Source organism: Mytilus trossulus, chromosome 7 (genome assembly GCF_036588685.1).
Source record: "Mytilus trossulus isolate FHL-02 chromosome 7, PNRI_Mtr1.1.1.hap1, whole genome shotgun sequence".
Lineage (NCBI taxonomy): Eukaryota > Metazoa > Mollusca > Bivalvia > Mytilida > Mytilidae > Mytilus > Mytilus trossulus.
Genome location: NC_086379.1, coordinates 1,717,074 through 1,735,953, shown reverse-complemented (window position 1 = coordinate 1,735,953; position 18,880 = coordinate 1,717,074). Strand labels below are relative to the sequence as shown.

General features: G+C 31.9%; 1 protein-coding gene across 1 annotated transcript; it reads right to left on the bottom strand.

Moving 5' to 3' along the window:
- Positions 1-4,977: 4,977 nt before the first annotated feature.
- Positions 4,978-17,970, bottom strand: LOC134724476 (protein Tob1-like). The gene is made up of 2 exons (XM_063587509.1): positions 17,754-17,970; positions 4,978-8,957 (listed from the first exon to the last, which is right to left on the bottom strand). The coding sequence occupies exon 2, from the start codon at positions 8,873-8,875 to the stop codon at positions 7,661-7,663; it is 1,215 nt and encodes a 404-aa protein (XP_063443579.1). The 5' UTR covers positions 8,876-8,957; positions 17,754-17,970; the 3' UTR covers positions 4,978-7,660.
- Positions 17,971-18,880: the final 910 nt, after the last annotated feature.

Genomic DNA, 18,880 nt, shown 5'->3' with positions numbered 1-18,880 from the left:
AAGACAACAAAAATCTCTATCTTTTTCATCGAAAACATAGAATATCCTCGAGAGCATATGATATCCTCAAGAGCATTGAATATTGTCGAGTAAGCATATGATATCAGCAAGAACATGTGATATCCGCGAGATCGTATAATGATATCATCAGGAGCATGTGATTTTCTCAATCTTATTATGATATCATAAAGAGCATAATTATTTTACTCTCTAGAGCATAGGATATCATAGAGAGGAAAATAAGATCATTATTTTCGACAATAAACCAATTCACAAGATTAGGCGTTTGAAGGACAGTTACATGGATTTTGATAGTTACAATAGATCAAGATAAGAGGTGTAAATATTTGTTGAATTCAAATGTGCTTACCGAATACAAAATACTTGCATGCTGCATTTGTTTCTTCCGTTTTATTCGAAGTTTGTAAAGTTTAAACATTAAGCTGTAAATATCACTAACCTTCAGCTAAAAAAAGTAAGGTTATGATAGTCATTCAGGTAGTATAATTCAAATGAATACATCAAGGTTGGTTTCGTGCAATTTAACACATTTGGAAGTACAATTAAGCCACGTGTTGCTTTTCTATTTGTTTACGACTTTCGGCGGCCATGTTTTTTGCCTGATTTAAGAGTAATTAGATTCTCATCCATTATAGTCATTGAATTTCATTAGATGACGAATATAAAAGTAGAAAATTACATTTAAAAATTCGCGACAATTGACACACTTTATAGAAACAGTTTGACATAATGTAATTTGTAAATTATAAAGTACATAGAATTTAACTCGCGTATGGGTAAAGCTATGAACAGTTTACATCATTTATATACCAAGTTGAACGTTGAGTTGTCTATATATACATGACAAATTCAGATATTCTGTGTCAAGTTGAGGATTTTTTTTGTAACAAAAAAGTCTCGCCGATATTTCTGGTAAACATTCAAATACGAACTATTAAGCAAGAATTGAATAACTAACCATTACAAGATATACCACTTATAATATAGGTATAAATGGGTGTCTGACATCTCTGTCTTCTTTAATATCTTCGCTCATTATTCTATATCTCTAAAAAATATTGGATATTCTGGACGTTGTTCTTTTCTGTAATAGTATATTTTTACACAATTCTGTATTTTTTGCAGTTATTCTTTATAAGTAGCATCCGGTATAACTCCTTGTTCTTTGATTTTATTACAATTTTTCTCTATCCCTTATTCGTTTGCCAATTTTTTACTATTCTTTCAACCAAATCCACATCCAACGTAAAAGTTCAATTTTTACTTATATATTATGTCAATTACATCAGACTTCGTGATGCATTGAAAATAATGTCTATCAACTTGAGAATGTCAAACAATGTCAAACATCAAATCTAAATATGACCTTTATGGCCTTGATATTACCTCGGGTCATTCAGTACAGGAGATCTCAACATCGTTCAAGACCAAATAAGAGGTTATAAACTTTCTAAATTAAAAGATCAACATATTGTCTACTATTGAAATAAATGCTACAACAGTCTAATGATAAACTAAATAAAAAATAATGTGGTCTAAAAGAAAGCAACTCAACAACAAAAATAACCAACTAATGAATATAAAGATCCAAAATACGAAACAGTGGTAAAATCCTCCTCGCTAAGTTATGTTGAATTTCAGCGGCTTGTTTAGCAAAGCAACGTCACCGCTGTTTCGGAGTTTGATAAAGGGCAGCATAAGGTGTGCAACAATACACAGGTCTCTGTAAAAACTCAAGAGTCTGTTTAAGTTTTGAATTAATTATGGGTCTAGAAAATTAGTAGCCCAATTCAACAGCGCTAACAATATTTGCGAATAAATTATCATTCTGTCATACAAATGATATAATTAAAAAGAGTTTGGCCAGATACATTGGCATAGTACATTTAAGGACAAAGACATCATACCGGCTCTTATGTTTACGTGAATTTTAGGCGGGATTATACTTTCCTGTTAGACTATCTGGTTACTCCAATTCTTACCAATAGATATGTGATTTCTCATTTACACTGGATCTTAATCAGCAAAAATAATTTCAATTTCTACTTGTAGAATTAATGAAGTCCTATTATTTATTAACTATCAATATACAAGTACATACATCATTGCAATATAGACACAGATCTCAAAACACCAAAAACACAAATCATGATGTGCAATCTTGAACTTTATACCTTCGACAAAACAAAATTTGAAATAAAATGATTTTAAAGCTATATAAATTTTGCTCGTCCTAAGCGTTTTTCTGGATTTACCTTTACAAAAAATGTATTATATATTGAACGCTCAAACATAAATATTTTTTACTAAATGGGTTATTACGCTGCAACCTCAGTAGCGATATGGGCTTTCATAGTTGAAGGTATAAAAAAAAATGCTATATTAGTATTTATTCGATACAGGAAATAACAAACATATTGTGGTGTCAAAAGGGCGAGATGATAGAAATGATAGGATACCTCTATAGAAAGGAAAATAAATCGACACAATCAAACCCTTTAATCCTCTGAAAAATGCATATCAATTAAGAGGTGAATTGCGCGAGACAGGTCACCGCATGAAAGGAATTTTAAGTCCAAATAGATGTCAAGGAAAACATTGATTGAATATTCTGCTTGATATATCCATCATCAGGAGTTGATACCAAGGTTAATTTGTCTTATTTTCAATGGAAGGAGACAGAACGATGTCTGCAGTTCATTTTATTGTTTATTGAAGATATCTAGTTAATTCAAGCCGAGTAATTTTTGTCAGATGCTCAGAATCCTTGTGGTTTTTAAGGGTAAAACGTTTTGCTCGATATCACCTACTTTATTTTTTATATATGACTACAAATAGAACTCATAAAAGGTCGTTTACCAAAACTATAAGCAGATTCTTGATTTTTTTTTCATTTTGATATTCTTTATATTATTTGCTCATTATTCTATATTTCGTAAAACCCAATCCACACCTTCCAAAATGATGATATGAGTGTCATAAGTGATGAAAAATCTGCTGACCCTTCCAGATCACATGAGATATATCCATGTTTAAGAGGGGTCCGAGTATTCAATCTGTAGTTTTCTGTGCAGTCTTTTGTATTTTTTGTATTTTTCGTATGTTTTTTTTTATTATTTTACTTTTATGCTAAGGTGTTGCTTTTTTTCTTGGATTTTTTACTACCACCAAACCACCTTCCATCGGCCTTGGTACATGTTACTTTTCACTTTGAAGCTATCTCGCATTCAACCGCTATTCAACCTCCAGTTGTTTTCCAAAACATTTTTATTCATTTTACAGTGCTTTCTGTAAATTGCACTTTTGTTCTCGTACTATAAACAACAAAATAATTTAATTGGTAAAAACTATTTCCATACCAAATGTATTATACACAATTATTTTCATTTACCTGTGTACATTTTATTTGGCGGCATTTTTTTCTCGGTTATGGTTGTCCTTTTGATATTGGTCTACATCAAACCCCATTGGTTTATATACTTTGTATTAACATTGTGCCATAGATACAAAAAAAACAAAAAAAATGTTCAGTGTATGTTCACTTATTTTTGTTAACATGTCTTTTGATTGAGTTAAGCCATTTCAATTGCTTTTTTATAGTTTGTCTTTCAATGTTGTGATTTAACACTATTGTTTCAGGAAGGATTCAGTTTTCTACATTGGCTAGGAGTTTGGGGGGGAGGTGTTAGATCTCATGAACATGTTTAACCCCGCCGAATTTTTGCGCCTGTCCCAAGTAAAGAGCCCCTGGCTTTTGTTAGTCTTGTATTATTTAAATTTTAGTTTCTTGTGTACAATTTGGAAATTAGTATGGCGTTCATTATCACTGAATTTGTATATATTTGTTTAGGGGCCCGCTGAAGGACGCCTCCGGGTGCGGGAATTTCTCGCTACATTGAGGTTCTGTTGGTGACCTTCTGTTGTTCTTTTTTCCATTGTCGGGTTGTTGTCTCTTTGACACATTCCCCATTTCAATTCTCTATTTTATTAAGGTTCGCGCCTTCGTTTAAACCCGTTGTTTGTTTATATCGGTCCTAAGTCAGTAACCTGAATCCAATGTTCAGTGGTTGTCGTTTGTTGTTGTGATTCATAAGAGTTTTCTCGTTTATTTAATAGATTAAACCGCCGTTGGTTCTTCTAGTTTTACACAAGTCAATTTGGGACCAATTATAATTTTTTGTTTGGTGTGAGCCAAGGCTCTGTATTGAAGGCCGTACTTTGACCTTTAATGGTTAACTTTTACAAATTGTGACTTGGACGGAGAGTTGTCTTATTGACACTCATACCACATCTTGTATCTATTTTGCATATCGTTTGTCTCGATTTTTGTCCCAAAATATTTAGTGATTTATAGTTGTTGTTTTTTTTATGTAATTCTGTAATTCCACTATCCCTTATGGTTAGAAGAGGGTTGAATATATGATATCGATTTTCTACACATTGTTGTGGTCGTGGCCTTTCATAAGTGACTCAGTACATGATCATGGTACGGGTTTTGTCGTTGTTGAAGGCCTATCTGTCACATAAAAGAGATTATATTCACATCATTAAAACTCTGGAAAGTATTTGTAATATTGGCAATCAAACCAAACGTTGTTATTTTAATACCTCATGGCAGTAACAAAAACGAACAATATTTTATAAGAAAATACCAATTTTTATTACAAACTTAAAAATATGTAGCAATATAAATGATGCAAGATTTAACAGTGAAAGGCCCTGTGAATATATATCCGTTACTAATGGAACGTACTCGTGTTGAGGGGGCGGACAGAATGCATAATCCTATCCCATTAGTCTATTCCATTACAGGAGCACCACCCTATTCCCATGCTCTCCTGTCCGCCCTCTCTGTATTGCACAATCTACATTTACTATATTGATTGTGATGATAATAAAGGCCATGGAATTATACGATCTGGGTGTCTAAAATAAAATAATAAATCCATTGCTTCCAGTTACTTCCCTTCTACAATAGCTCAAATTGAGTCTGCATGTCATTAAAATTATTGCACTATCGCAACGGACATATATGAAGCGTAGCAGCGCAAGATCAATTTTCTTCATAGAAGGGAAGTAACCAATAAAAAAGTGGGAATAGAAAAATATTAATTTTAACTAAAACACATTTGGAAAAGCTGTAGTTAATATTAATTAGAATTATTCAAAACAATGAATACATTGATGTTCTCCTGGTTTAAAATAGTTAATCAATTGAAAATTAAACGGCAAATTTAACGAGGGTAGATAAAAGTTCTTTCATTGTGTCCAGCACTTTCATTGAAATAAAAAATCATAAAATCCATGGCCTGACACTCTCTTAAGGATATACGCATATTTGTTGGCAAACAAATTAGTTGAAACAACCACTAAAATAGACAGTCTGGTTTCCAATTTCCCATAAAAACGTTTGACGTCAAAGCTTTCTAGTGATAATGACAATTTCAAACGCATAAGTGAAGATGATCACGTAACGATTGTACAGAGCGGAAATAAAAATAGGCTGCAATTGTCCTAAACAAATATTTTTGGATTTTCTTCAATTAAGTGTAAAGACCAAATAATCATTGAAAATACGTCAGAGGGAGATAAAAATTACTACTGACAATGGGTTGAACCGTTATTATGTTTGTTGTGTATTGATTGAGAAAACTTAGTCACTTTGTATAATTTGTATCGTATTTCTTAAGCATGTGATATTTATGCGGAAATGTGCATCACCAAGAGGTTTGTTTGAAAACCGGTAATTGTAGCAATTTATAAAACTGGCGATGCAGTGTCGAGACTGAAAATATTTAGTTGATGAGGAGCTAAATTGTTTTTGTTTAGTTTGTGAAAATGACAAGATCGTTATCTTGTTCTAAATTAAAGCTAAGTACGCGAATTAGCAGAAAACCCACATTCCCAACGTAAACGACTATCGTGCCATGAAGATATTGAGATGATAATTGTATTCGACAGTTTCGGATTGTTCATAAGTTCGAAACTAACGAATGTTCTTACTAATTTGTATGCCAGAAATATCGCATGTCCATACAATTATAAACTAAAAAAAATAAATATTTACGAGAATTTAATTCTCTCTCATTATTATTCAACAAATATTTTATTAAATATCTTAAAATATGAAATACAAAAGATAACATTTAATAACGTATAAAAGTTTATACCACGCCATAATAACCATCGATAATATATGAACGTAGAAAGTTTACGAATATATATATATATATTTTTTCTATATACAGCTATATATGAAACATAACATTCAAAAATAAAAAATAAAATTACTATTAAATGTATTGAGACAAACTCTTAGACACTAAGACATGGCTCAAACGTTGTAGTGATCGAGTCACCTTTAAACGATCTTGTAGACTTTAGATAGGGACTCTCGTTACTTCAGTAAGTTTATTTAAGGGGGAAGTGTCAAAGTCAGCATATTGTTAAGGGGAGGTGTCAAGGTCAACACAGTATTGTTTTACAAGGTGTGACGACTTGAAAGATCATAGATAGTACAGATTCTCAATGTCAGAAATAGTTTTAAATTCTTAAATTCTTAAAATATAGAATTTCCCATTGATCATGCAGCGGCGGATGCAGCCATTTTAAAAAAGGGGGGTCCCAACAAAGAGTAAAAAGGGGGGGGGGGGCTCCAACTATAAGCTCCCATTCAAATGCATTGATCGTCAATAAAAAAAAGGGTTCCAACCCCCGGACCCCAACCCCCTGGATCCGCCAATGTGATGGACTCAGTGGCCTGTCGTAAGGGTTCACTGTAGATGTTTAAGAAGGAACTGTTACCTTTTGTGTAATACCCCTTCACTTCAAATGCACTAATGTTCCCTTTCTAACAATAATTATCGTATTTCAGTTTTTAAAAGTATAACTAAAAGTCTCCTGGTAACTGGGTTTCTAAAAAATAATCTATTTATCTGGTACCAGGCGGATTTTCAGCAAGCTCTATATTAGGTAACTGTTCATCTATTGCCTTGACATTTTAAGAGTAGCATGTACGCATGCGTCTTTTGTGATGGAGTAATAAACAGCAGGTATTTCTTTAATAACTACACTGAACCTATGTAATATTGAATAAAAAGATAAAAACAATATTTTGGCATGATAATTGCGTCAGACTAACACATGGTTTTGAAATTGGTATTTAAGGTTGTATTAACCAGCTTACAAACTGATCAAATAAAAACAACATGAATTTCTGGTGAAAATAACAAACCACAACCTAAGCATAGAAAAATAATCTCAGTTATTGATACAAAAATATGATAAAATTCTCTTTGCTGTTAAAATAATTTAAAATGAAAGACAAAATTTTAGTCCTTATTATTGGGTCCTGATTAAAAATGATAAATATGACTGTAATGGTTTGATATTTACAATCAAATCTAACCTAATAGAAGTCATAACCATGAACCATAGATAGAACCCTAAAAATGTTCGACACAATCTATATCCTATTGTTTATAAAACCGATAAAATCTATAGTAACATATAGATCAAAAATAGTTTTTCAAAAAAGTTCCGACTGAACACGACAATAAAAATATAACCAATGTATTTGACATTTCACGTTATTGTTAGCGCACCTGTTCTCCAAATTCATTTCAAGGTCAATATCCCATTAATTTGCCAGTAACATGTGTGGGTATTGACTTTGGTAAGACCCTGCACTCATGTTTAAACCTTCCAAAAACGATGTTTGCTGTTCTGGTGAAACAGCACTTGACCCAACTGGTGACGGAAGATTTGTAGGGCCTGGCAGGAAATCGACCATGTTTCCGAATGGCTGTTGGTGATATGGGGATGAGGGTGAAGACATTCCGAACGTATCATTGATATAAGCGGTTGGTGATCCAATATGAGGCGGAGAACCTAACGGGCCAAGATGTTGTGGTGAATTTAATCGCTGTTGCTGTTGATGCTGTAACTGTTGTAAATGCTGATGTTGTAACTGAGACATGGCAATCCTCTGGTGTTGATCCAATAGAAATTCAGTTCGCGGATCACGTGGTGACAACGACCTTGGCCTTTGAGGCGAACATAACCCTGTATTACCTTTGGCTATCATGGCTGACTTTTGACGAAGGAAGTTTCCAAACTCGGTAGGTGAAAGACGAGTTGGACGCTTGGCATTTGTCTTCAATTTTGTAGATCCAAATTTAGTGGCCGCAAATGTAGCAGCCGTAAAATATTGATGTCCGGAAGCTTTTGGAGGAGCAGGGGCATACTCTTGTTGAAATTGTGGATTTTGATGTGATGACAAGTCGGAGTTGAATAAAGCACTGGACGGTGACGTGGAGGTACTACCCGGCCACCCTGACGATGACGAAGGTGATGACGGTGAAAGTCCCCCTGGGGACAAACTGAGATTACTTAACGATGATGATAGCGAATCAATCGGCTTAAAGCATTGTGCCTCGGGGTTAAAGCCTCTGTCTGACATCTGTATTTCTCGATCGGCTCTTTCTGTAATTTCTTCATCTCTTCGCTCGCTATGGAGAATTTTGACCGGTCCTTTTTCGCTAATTCTATAAGATACTTCTCCTGGGTCTATCCATATTGTGAGTTCAGCTGGCAAATACGATTTCACTTCTTCCAAATTAAGTCCACAATCATATGTAGCATTTATCATAACGGGGTCTACATTTTCGCCATTAACACGGACGCAACGAAATCCGGATCCTTTGGTAGGTTTATCTGGGTACCAATGACCTTCGAACTTCTTTTTTAATCCAATTTCAAGAGCTTCACCGAATAAGTTTACTCGTCTACGTGGTAATTTGTTGTACAAGTACGATATGACAAAGTTCAGCGCTACCGATACCTCAAGGTGCATGTCGATTTATCAATGTTTAGATGCTTTGTATCAGATCTCTAATAAATTCCTAATGAGATGGGTGTTGGTGAGTTCTTTAAACCTGAAAACATTCAATAAAACCTGATTAGCAAATAAAACACATTGATGACTATTAATGTAAACTATGTGTTATATTAGAATCAATCAAGAGGAGAAATAGAAGATATATACAAGGGTCTGGAGGTCGGGTCTACATCTCATGAGGTGTTCTTTTCTTTTTGGGGTTAATTTTCTCGAACCTGTTTTCTCGATTATTCCCTTATGGTTAAATATAACATCCCATTCACTTCTAGTATTCATTGTTTAATCATTATTCTGTATTCATTGTTTAATCATTGTTCTGTATTCATTGTCTGCCCATTTCTCTTTAGTATATAATTGCCCATTATTTCCTTGTATTCTTTGTTGGACTATATTTGTAATTGGAAAACCCTCATAACTAGCTTGTTGTTACTGAATTCAATTTGGAGACAAAATTTCATTGTACAATACATTCAAATTTTATTATATACTAGTAAATAAAAAAAATGGAAATTCGTTAAAAACTTATATCAATCATTTGTCAATATAAATTTATTTTAATACTTATTTGTTGAAGGTTATTTCCTCATTCCACAGATCAGACACAATTATAAACTTCTTAATCTAGTTTTTATAGTCTCACTGGTGACTTTTAATATTTATTACTCTTTGCCCTAGTGGCTAGATGATCGACTGCGCGTTAATTCGTCTTATATTTTCATTAGAACGAATGATTAGATTATCTTTTATATAGCACAATATTTATTCAAGCATCGATTACAAGCAATATGCTGCATTTGTATATTAAAAAGACAAAAAAAAATTGACAATTTGAACATTTTCTTTTCTATTATTATGCGATTTAAAAGATTCACAATCGATCAATCAAGCAATCAACAAATCAATCAATCAATCAATTAATCATTTCCATAAGATATTTTTATATATTTTTAGTGACAAAATCTTTAATTGTTCAAAAACAATAAGGAACGAAAAAAATTCAGAGATGTTAGTCCGCATGCTGTTTTATTTCATTTGTGGACATATGCGGCAACAATTTATGTCGAGTCGCGTTTTGCTTCAATGTCACCTTGATCGATTTACTATCATTAATATACGGGGTATCTTTTTCTACTCTATTTTATGTGCAACATGTTTTTTCTAATACAAATATCGTCTGGTAAAGAAGCTTTCAATCAGTCAATTCAATGCTATCAGCAGAAGTCCAATTTATCTCGCGCTGTTCACGTGATGTCTATTCATTTCCGTTACCTTATGTGAAAGATTGACAGCTAAAACCCATCACAAGAAAATGGCTTCACAGATGTTCAAAAGGACTCTATTGATTTTGATACTATATGTTATCAGCCAAACTGTATCAACAGATTGATTTATGTTTAAGAAAAGTCGATCTTGTTCTTGTTAAATTTTTACTTGGATTACACATTCAATAAAAGCAAATTAAAGTCAGAAGGAAACGTAGAAATCCATATTTCATGCTAGACTGTAACAATAAAGTATCGCTCAAATAGGATATGCCAATACACAATCCATTTTCATTAACCTTTCGCATGCCTGTTGATTTATGAGGTATGATATTACAAACATAATCCTACAGGCAAAAGAATTATTTCCAAAAGTAAGAAAAAAATATAGATCACATGATTACAGGAGCATGATACTGATGCATACCGAAAATAGATTTATAAAATATGATGAATTACAACGTACCGTTTGAAACATTTTACATGTTTAAATTCCGAATGAATGAGACAAAAGTTCAAACACCTTTCATTGTTACATTTCATTTTAAAAAGTTGTGTCTCGCCGACAATAAATATGTTTTACTTAAAAGAACATGTCTGGTAACATTGAGCTAACGTTTCTAAAAAAAAGATGTAAAGCACGATTTGAAGTGAAAGTAGAAAGACATCAGATACCTCATAATTATACTAAAAATAGGACTATTTCATACCTGAAATACAATGAATACATGTATGACCAGACTTAGTCTCTTGTCTAGTTCACAATTTTTTTCATAGGTAAAAGTGCATGTCTCAAACGAAAACCTGCCTTTTTCAATATACATGTTAAAAGAGTCAATTTAAGATTAATCCAAAATTAACGTATCAAGATTTAAATTTGTCCCTTTTTGCATTAACTTTTACTGTTCCTCTTGTGTGTTATGTAATAAAACAAATCGCATATTTATTCATGACATTTTAGCACATTCGACATTGAAAGTTTTATGCCTATTGTTCCTCCCCAATATTTTAACCATGCAGCTTGTACGGAAATTGTGCAGATTACCGTCAATAAATGGAAATGTGAGATAAAGGTTAATAATCAGTAACCTATCAACACGAGAAAAACAAAACAGCATACATTTATGACGCATAGTATGGCATTTTCACCTGTTCATTTGTACGTAGCTGGTTTTTTTTTGTATGATGTTCATTAACGTGGCTCACAGATTTTCAATTTTTATTGTAAAAAAATCAGTGAAAATCTGATGTACAATGTAGTTGACTGACTAATAAAGTTCAAGACTGTTATACTTCAAATTCTATAAAAACATGTAGAAATTTAAAAAAAAATCATTTAAATCAAAATTAATTACTGTTTTGGTTAACAGCTTTTTAAATTGTAATGTGATAGCACCTGTTGATTAAAAAAAAAGTTAGAAAAAGAAGATCCTCAAAGCATTCAATGACGTACAGCAGCTAGAAAATACCTTTTTTTTTTATTGCGTCACTGATTTGTATAAAGTTCAAGATTATATTTCAAATTACCTAAAGCATGTTGAAATTTAAAAAAAAAGCCTTATTAACTTAGAAATAATGACGATGTATGTCAGATACAGTTTTTTATAGCATTTATTTGATGTTTCGTTTAATATCTGTTTCAGATTTTGTATTTGTCAACCAGAAATTTATGGTTCTTTGTTTATTAATGAATAAGATTACGGATCGCTTGCTTGTACATAGTCTGTCATATTAGTATTCCTCTCTTTGATAAATAGTTATTCTCTGAACGAATTTCCTGTCAAAACCAGGCATTGGTATTGATTTTATTCTGAGGACTTGACGGAACCGAAGAATTCTGTTATGCATTTAGAGCATTCGTCTACAGAGGCTAAAGTATCTTCATTTAGACAGATATTCTAAATTTCTTGGTCGTCTAATGGCTAGTATGAAGAATATATGTACATAGTGGTATCATTTTGATATTCTTTATTTCAGGGTAATCTAGTGGCTAGAATGACAGATATATGTACATAGAGATATCATTTTGATATTTTTAATTTCAGGGTCATCTAATGGCTAGAATTAGAGATATATGTACATACAGAGGTATCATTTTGATATTCTTTATTTAAGGGTCATCTGATGGCTAGTATGAAGAACTAATGTACATAAAGGTGTCATTTTGATATTCTAAATTTCTAGGTAATCTGATGGCTAGTATGAAGAATTTAAAATGTACATAGAGGTATCATTGTGATATTCTAAATGTTTGGGTCATCTAATCATGCTAATGGCTAGCATAAATTATGAATATATAGACATGATAGAGGTATCTATTCTTTTAATTGAACTTTCCGTCGTTAGAAAACATAACATGAAATATTTCAGCAAAAAAAAAAAGACAATTTCTACAGTTTCACACGCAAACCGTTGTAAATAGCATTAGAAGAATACGTCTGCAATAATCTAATGCCCTTTAACAAGCACAAAATTACACTATGCCACAAAATTCCATTAATAATCATACGCTTTACAGAACACTATTAATTAGAATCAAGATATTAACCTTTTCTAATGACATCGCCTACAAAATTTCACATAAATAGTTATATTCTCTTTCAGAACGACTAGTAATAAAGACAATTTATACAGAAAATCAATGCGACAAGGATTTACTTGTTTAATACACCGATAACCTATAACTATACACCCACGATTCATCACGGCTCAATTACTAGAGAAGAAAACAAATCACTTTTTTTCAAATGAAAACAATATATATTTTTATGCAATCTCGTATGTTACGAGACCTTGGAACAGCATAATGTCTTGCGTAAATTAGTGTTCATTTTAATTGCTAGAAACATTCCATTTTACACAATTCTGGCATTTCTTCAATGAAATTGATTATTTCTTAATTGTAAGATTTTTGTTGTGTGAAAAGCACAAGTTTAACATGTTGAACATATATTTTCTACCAGTTTAAAAGTATTTTGTGAGGACACAGTAAACATGGAGAAACAAATCATGACAAGTGGTTTATTTTACAACTTGTAAAAATATAAACGATTCTCAGAGGTATCGATATCATACCAAAATCTGTCTAGTCGTGATTTGAGTAATGTTTTCGAACGCACAAATATGACCATAAAAACATGGTTTACCACAATATTAGTTATTCTAACCTTGAAGTTCACAAACTTGCTTTTTAATCATATATCAATACGTCTTTTGAATTACCACTTTTTATTGTAATAAAGTAATTAATCATCAGAAAAACACTTTCGTAGCTTCTTTAGGAACACGTGTCACATATTGAAAAGGACCAAAAATAGCATCTTAATATAAAAACAAAATCTTATATAAACTAGTTACCTACATTAGCATTGAAACTAACAACGTTAATAAATGTATTGATCAATTCTTAATGTACTTGTACCGATTTAATTACATGTACATTGTATTTGTATCACGGCTCTGTATATGATAAATCTGGCAACCTTTCAAACTGATAAGGCGAAAATTAGTGTTAATTTCGTCCGCCGTGAAATTAAGTTGTAACGTACTTTTAAAACACGAGTTCGAAGGTGAATTGCGAGTCATGTTGTGTTCGGAAATGAGGTTTGAAACGTAACATTTAATAGTATCCTAATGAAGAAGTAAATTTATGAAATCTAGAGGTTTCACTATAGCGGGAAAGAGACTGGAATGAAACGCAAATCATATTTACTGTCTACACGCGTAATTTCCGGAAATGGACGCAACTGCTGCGAATTTTCTGGCGCCTGACATTTCCACATTCGATAATAATTTCATTCGTGTATTCATTTCAAAAGACAATTATTTACAGCATAATTGATAAAAAAGCAGAATTTTACATCTTTCTTCAAAAACGTTTAACCTAAGCACACTGTAAAGAACGTTTTTAAAACGATGTTTATAGGGATATGTTTAAGAGAATCAACTTTAATTTGCATAATGGGAAAATAAAGGATGCATTGTATTAATTCATGACTCTTAAGTAAATCCTTGCACGTATACTTGACAAAACATGCCAACCAATGAGGAGCTCTTAATTGCTTCTCCTCACTTACAGTCCCAGTAAAACCATTGATACTTGTGCACCTCCCTGCCAGGTTGTCCAAGCGAAACCCTTACTCTGTACATCTCAAGCCCAAAGTTAAAAAAAAATAAATAGCAAAACAACAGTAAAAAAAAACATACATGTATCGTCATACAAATATTTTTTTAAGGGGAAAGTTCAAAAGTTATAACATGGATTCATTGTTGTTTGTCCTTACATGTACCGCGTAGTAGTCAACAATTCGGTATAGAAGTCTTAAAACATACATTGTTGATGCATTTTTATAAATTTTATTTAATGATTAGTACTCTCCAAATGCAAATTGTCCTTAAGGTAAGTTTGGGGCTATTCTTTAACGATTCTTTTCCTCCGGTATTATTCCATCTTTGACTTCCTTGTAATGAATGCAGTAGGTTGTATTTTTTTTTTTTTTTTGGTTTTTCTTTATATCTTACTCTTGTTAACCGACCTTGCATATGTATACAAGGTCATCATAAAAAAAAACTCGTCGTCGCCTCTTCCTTTATTCCAATTTTGTTTTTTATTATATTCTTGTAGTTAGAGGTTAGTTCAATCAATTTTCTTAGAGGCATAACGGAAGTTCACGATAATTATGACAAAAATACATAACGAAATGTACACGAAATAAACAACTTAATAAGAAAACATACATTTTTGTGATTTTCCAATTATCTTATTTGTTCGGTTCGTGATCTTTTAATATTAGTAAAAAGGGAAGGTTGAACCAAAATAACCTGCCTTCTATCAATGTGAACGATACAGATATAGATATACACCTGAAGATTATACCTGACATATAAGACACACCTGTCAGAACAGGTTAATATACATAAGTAATTACAATTATGAAATGATAAACACGAAAATATGAAAATAAACATATATATAGAAACACGTTTTCCATTTTTATAGGTTAACAATTTGTAATGACCTTGAGCGTTTACGCCAGTGGTATTTAGAATGAGGTTATAAATCTTCAAAGAGAATCTTATATATTATGTATATTTGTTTAAGAGAGTTGTGAGTAAAAAAGTTAACAATCGTATTGAATATAAGATAGCAGCTTCGTTGTAAAAAGTTATGGAACCTTTTTAGAGACCGTTTTTTTCAATTTCAAAGATGTATTTACATTCCGTATTCTTTCACACTATCTGGGGACTTTACTACTAGGTATACACACATTTATTCTGCATATGTTGTCAATAGAATGTAAATGTAGCTGTTGTTAGTTGTTAATATGCACACTTTAAGTCGAATTTGTTTAAATTGTTCTTTAATAAAAAATATATATATATATATTTCGCAGTTAAATTCAGTAACTTATGAACTTGTTCAATATTTTCATCGTTGAGGTCCGTATATAAGTTGAAGCACATCTATAAATTTAACAAATTACAGCACATCAGCTATATGTATCGTAATACATATGCATGAAATATTTGCTACTGGACGTTCAGTAAACAACAGTCAATAAATCACCGAAAGCTGAACTTTCATCACTGTAAATGTGTCATGTAAAGAAAATAAGATAGAAAGAAGGACGGATGTTTGTCCTAAATTGAACTAAATGCCTTATATCAGTTGAGTTGCTTTCGTTTTCAGTTTTTCCGAATGTCTATTTCGATCAAAGGGCTAGCTTGAGAATAAAGTCAGTTGTTTACACGAAAGAATCCCTACAGGTCCATTTATTTCTGCAGGGACTATTGTAACTTCCTCACCGTATTCGGAAAGGTTGAGAGCGTATATATCAAACGTCAAAGGGAGCCTATTTCAGTACTTCCGGGAGAGGATTTGCATGTAAATTAAAATGGCTTCAGGCAATATATCCAAATTGTCAGACAAGGAAATTATACTGTTGTTTTGTGATTAAATCCATACAAAAGTTTTAATTAAACTTTTAGATAAGAAGAAATTGATAGCCACTTTCTCATTTTGCTCGTGATTGACTGCGAGATCGGTAAAACTCGATTTCAGCAACAACAAATATGTTTCAGAGACTGTGATCGTGTACCATGGATGATAAAGTCTTAATTATTACATTCAATTACTTGTAGCATCGTGAGATCATTATGCATAATATGCAAAACAAAATAATGTCTTTTAAATGCTGTGTATTCAAGTTGGAATACCAATACACATAATAAACGCCTTGAGGGTAAAAGGTATAAACATTGAATAGTGACAACTCGTAAAAGTTATGCTTAATTACACCAGACTTGTCACAAAAACTTCAAAGATTATATGTGTCAAATTACATGTACACACTTGCGATGAAGTAAGCATAATAGCTTTTGTCAAAAATAACTAAATAGATTTACAACTCTATACAGAAAAGAGAAAATATGGGCATAATTTACCACAATTCTATCAGGAAGTAAGTAAATGGGAACCAATACACACAGTTGATCACATTAAGTGTTAATTGTGCTACGATTTCACTATTAAAACAATTAAAATATCAATGAAAGGAGGAGACAGCAACCCAACGACATAAATGAACCAAATAGATCTAGAAGGCATCACACAATCTTCAACACTGAATATACAAATGAAGTTTATGGATACAATATTTCAAGTCTTCCATCGTCCCGAATCTAAAATACTTAGCTTTCTTGAAACATGTGAATAAATGTATTAAAAAAGGTTTTGTCGTCAATAAAGAAAAAAGAGGCGATTATTGAATTTATAAAGTAAATGTAAATGTCACATCTGGAAGTCGATTTATTATTAAGATACTTAACTGGTTAAGTGCACTTTCCAAAATGAATTCTAATGAAATGGATTTTATAATGCATTATTTGGCTCTGATAATTGTTGAAAGTTAAAAATGAATATTTACTATTTAAAAAAGAATCATTATCAACCATTAAGCCTTGAAACAGTATCATGTATGGCTACATTTATACATGTATTCATAATACATGTATTTATCGTACAAGTATCTTTTTCTGTATCAGTATCAATAAGGCATCAATTGTGTTTCGAGGTATTGAAACTGACATGAAATTGGACATTAGACAATTCTTAATCAGTGTTATATTAATTGGCAGCAAGATAATCGATGTAAAAAAACAACAAATAACATTCCAGATAAAAAACACAGAAAGTTATACATGCATCAGATAAGAATTCACAGTATCTGCATCAAGAGTTTGCACCATAAGGAGATACTGAAGTTAAAAATAGCCTCGTGACGTCTGCAACTACGTAACCGAGAATTCGAACTTACAAACCCCCATTCTCTCAGGAATAAATGTTTACATGTTTAAAATATTTTAGTTGATAAAAATATTCAATACGACTTTAATGGCTAATTTTATATCCATTATGTATATTTACCATTTTATTTACACTTTAAATGTTTCTAAATGATATTTTGAAGTTTGTGAGTATAACAGACGATAAAACATATGGTAAATCTGTTGATATGTTTGTGGTTTATCTAAGAATATTTGACGTTGAAAAATCAATCTGACTAACTTACCTTTATAGAAATTGTAAAATGTATCCAATATCAAACTTTGTTTTAACTGTCAACTATTCATCGTGGAAAATATAAAAATAATGTAATATAGTCCTTGTGTACATTCAGTAATATGTGTTCGTGCTATCTAATAGAAGTTTGTAGGTTGTTATACTATAAATACTCTCCTCATGCATATTCATATTAATCTCATACAATATTCATATCACGATTTTCGATTGAAGACTTTGCCTTTACAGACGACCAATCGCTCGAGGGCTTTTCCAAAAACTCTCGTCTGCTATGTTCTGGAATATTTGAAAAATCAAGAGAAATTCCGAAAAAATGCTTACGGAATAGTGTGGGAATTACACATTGATTTTCATTCAGTATTTACGGACGACCTATAACCTTTCTGATTTTGCGCATAACTGTTTGCGTCAGCTGTTCTCTAGTATTGATAAACTAGCGTATTATTTATGACGTGCTTCGTATTGATGTTAGTTTTATCAATTTATTGAATATTTCAGTTAAAATACTTTTTAACATAGAAACATCTGTTGAAATAATTTTCCCTTATCTAAGCATTTTTCCTTGAACTAACGAGAAAATAGATAATTATTTGAAGTGTAGATTATGCATTTGAAGTGTGGTAGATTGAATTTTCTTAGTATATCGATATGTTTATCAAACTCTATAAATTCTGCATAACATATTTTTACATATTTTTCACTTATAAAATACAGAGCGATTCCATTTTAAGTTTAATGCCTATTTCGAATGTCATTCATGCACGAAGCGGATCATGGCAAAAAAGGGTGTATAAAAAAACCAATTTTAATATATCTTTATAATAGCAAAATTTATTGTTTTTCAGCCACTTTTTATTTAAAATATCCAATACACAATGTCCTTTTTTTGGAGAGGGAGTGTAATTGAAATGACAAATTGTTAATGACGAAATAAAACTTGAACGATTTACATAACAAAAAGTTACAGCCTCGATAGTCTCGTGGTCGCGTGATTTCCTGGAGTGCGAGAGATCGTGGATTTGAACCCTGGCCTGGTTACACTAAAGACTTTAAAATTGGCATTTGCTGCTTCTCCGCTTAGCACCCGGATGTAACGAGAAATACCAAAGACTGATC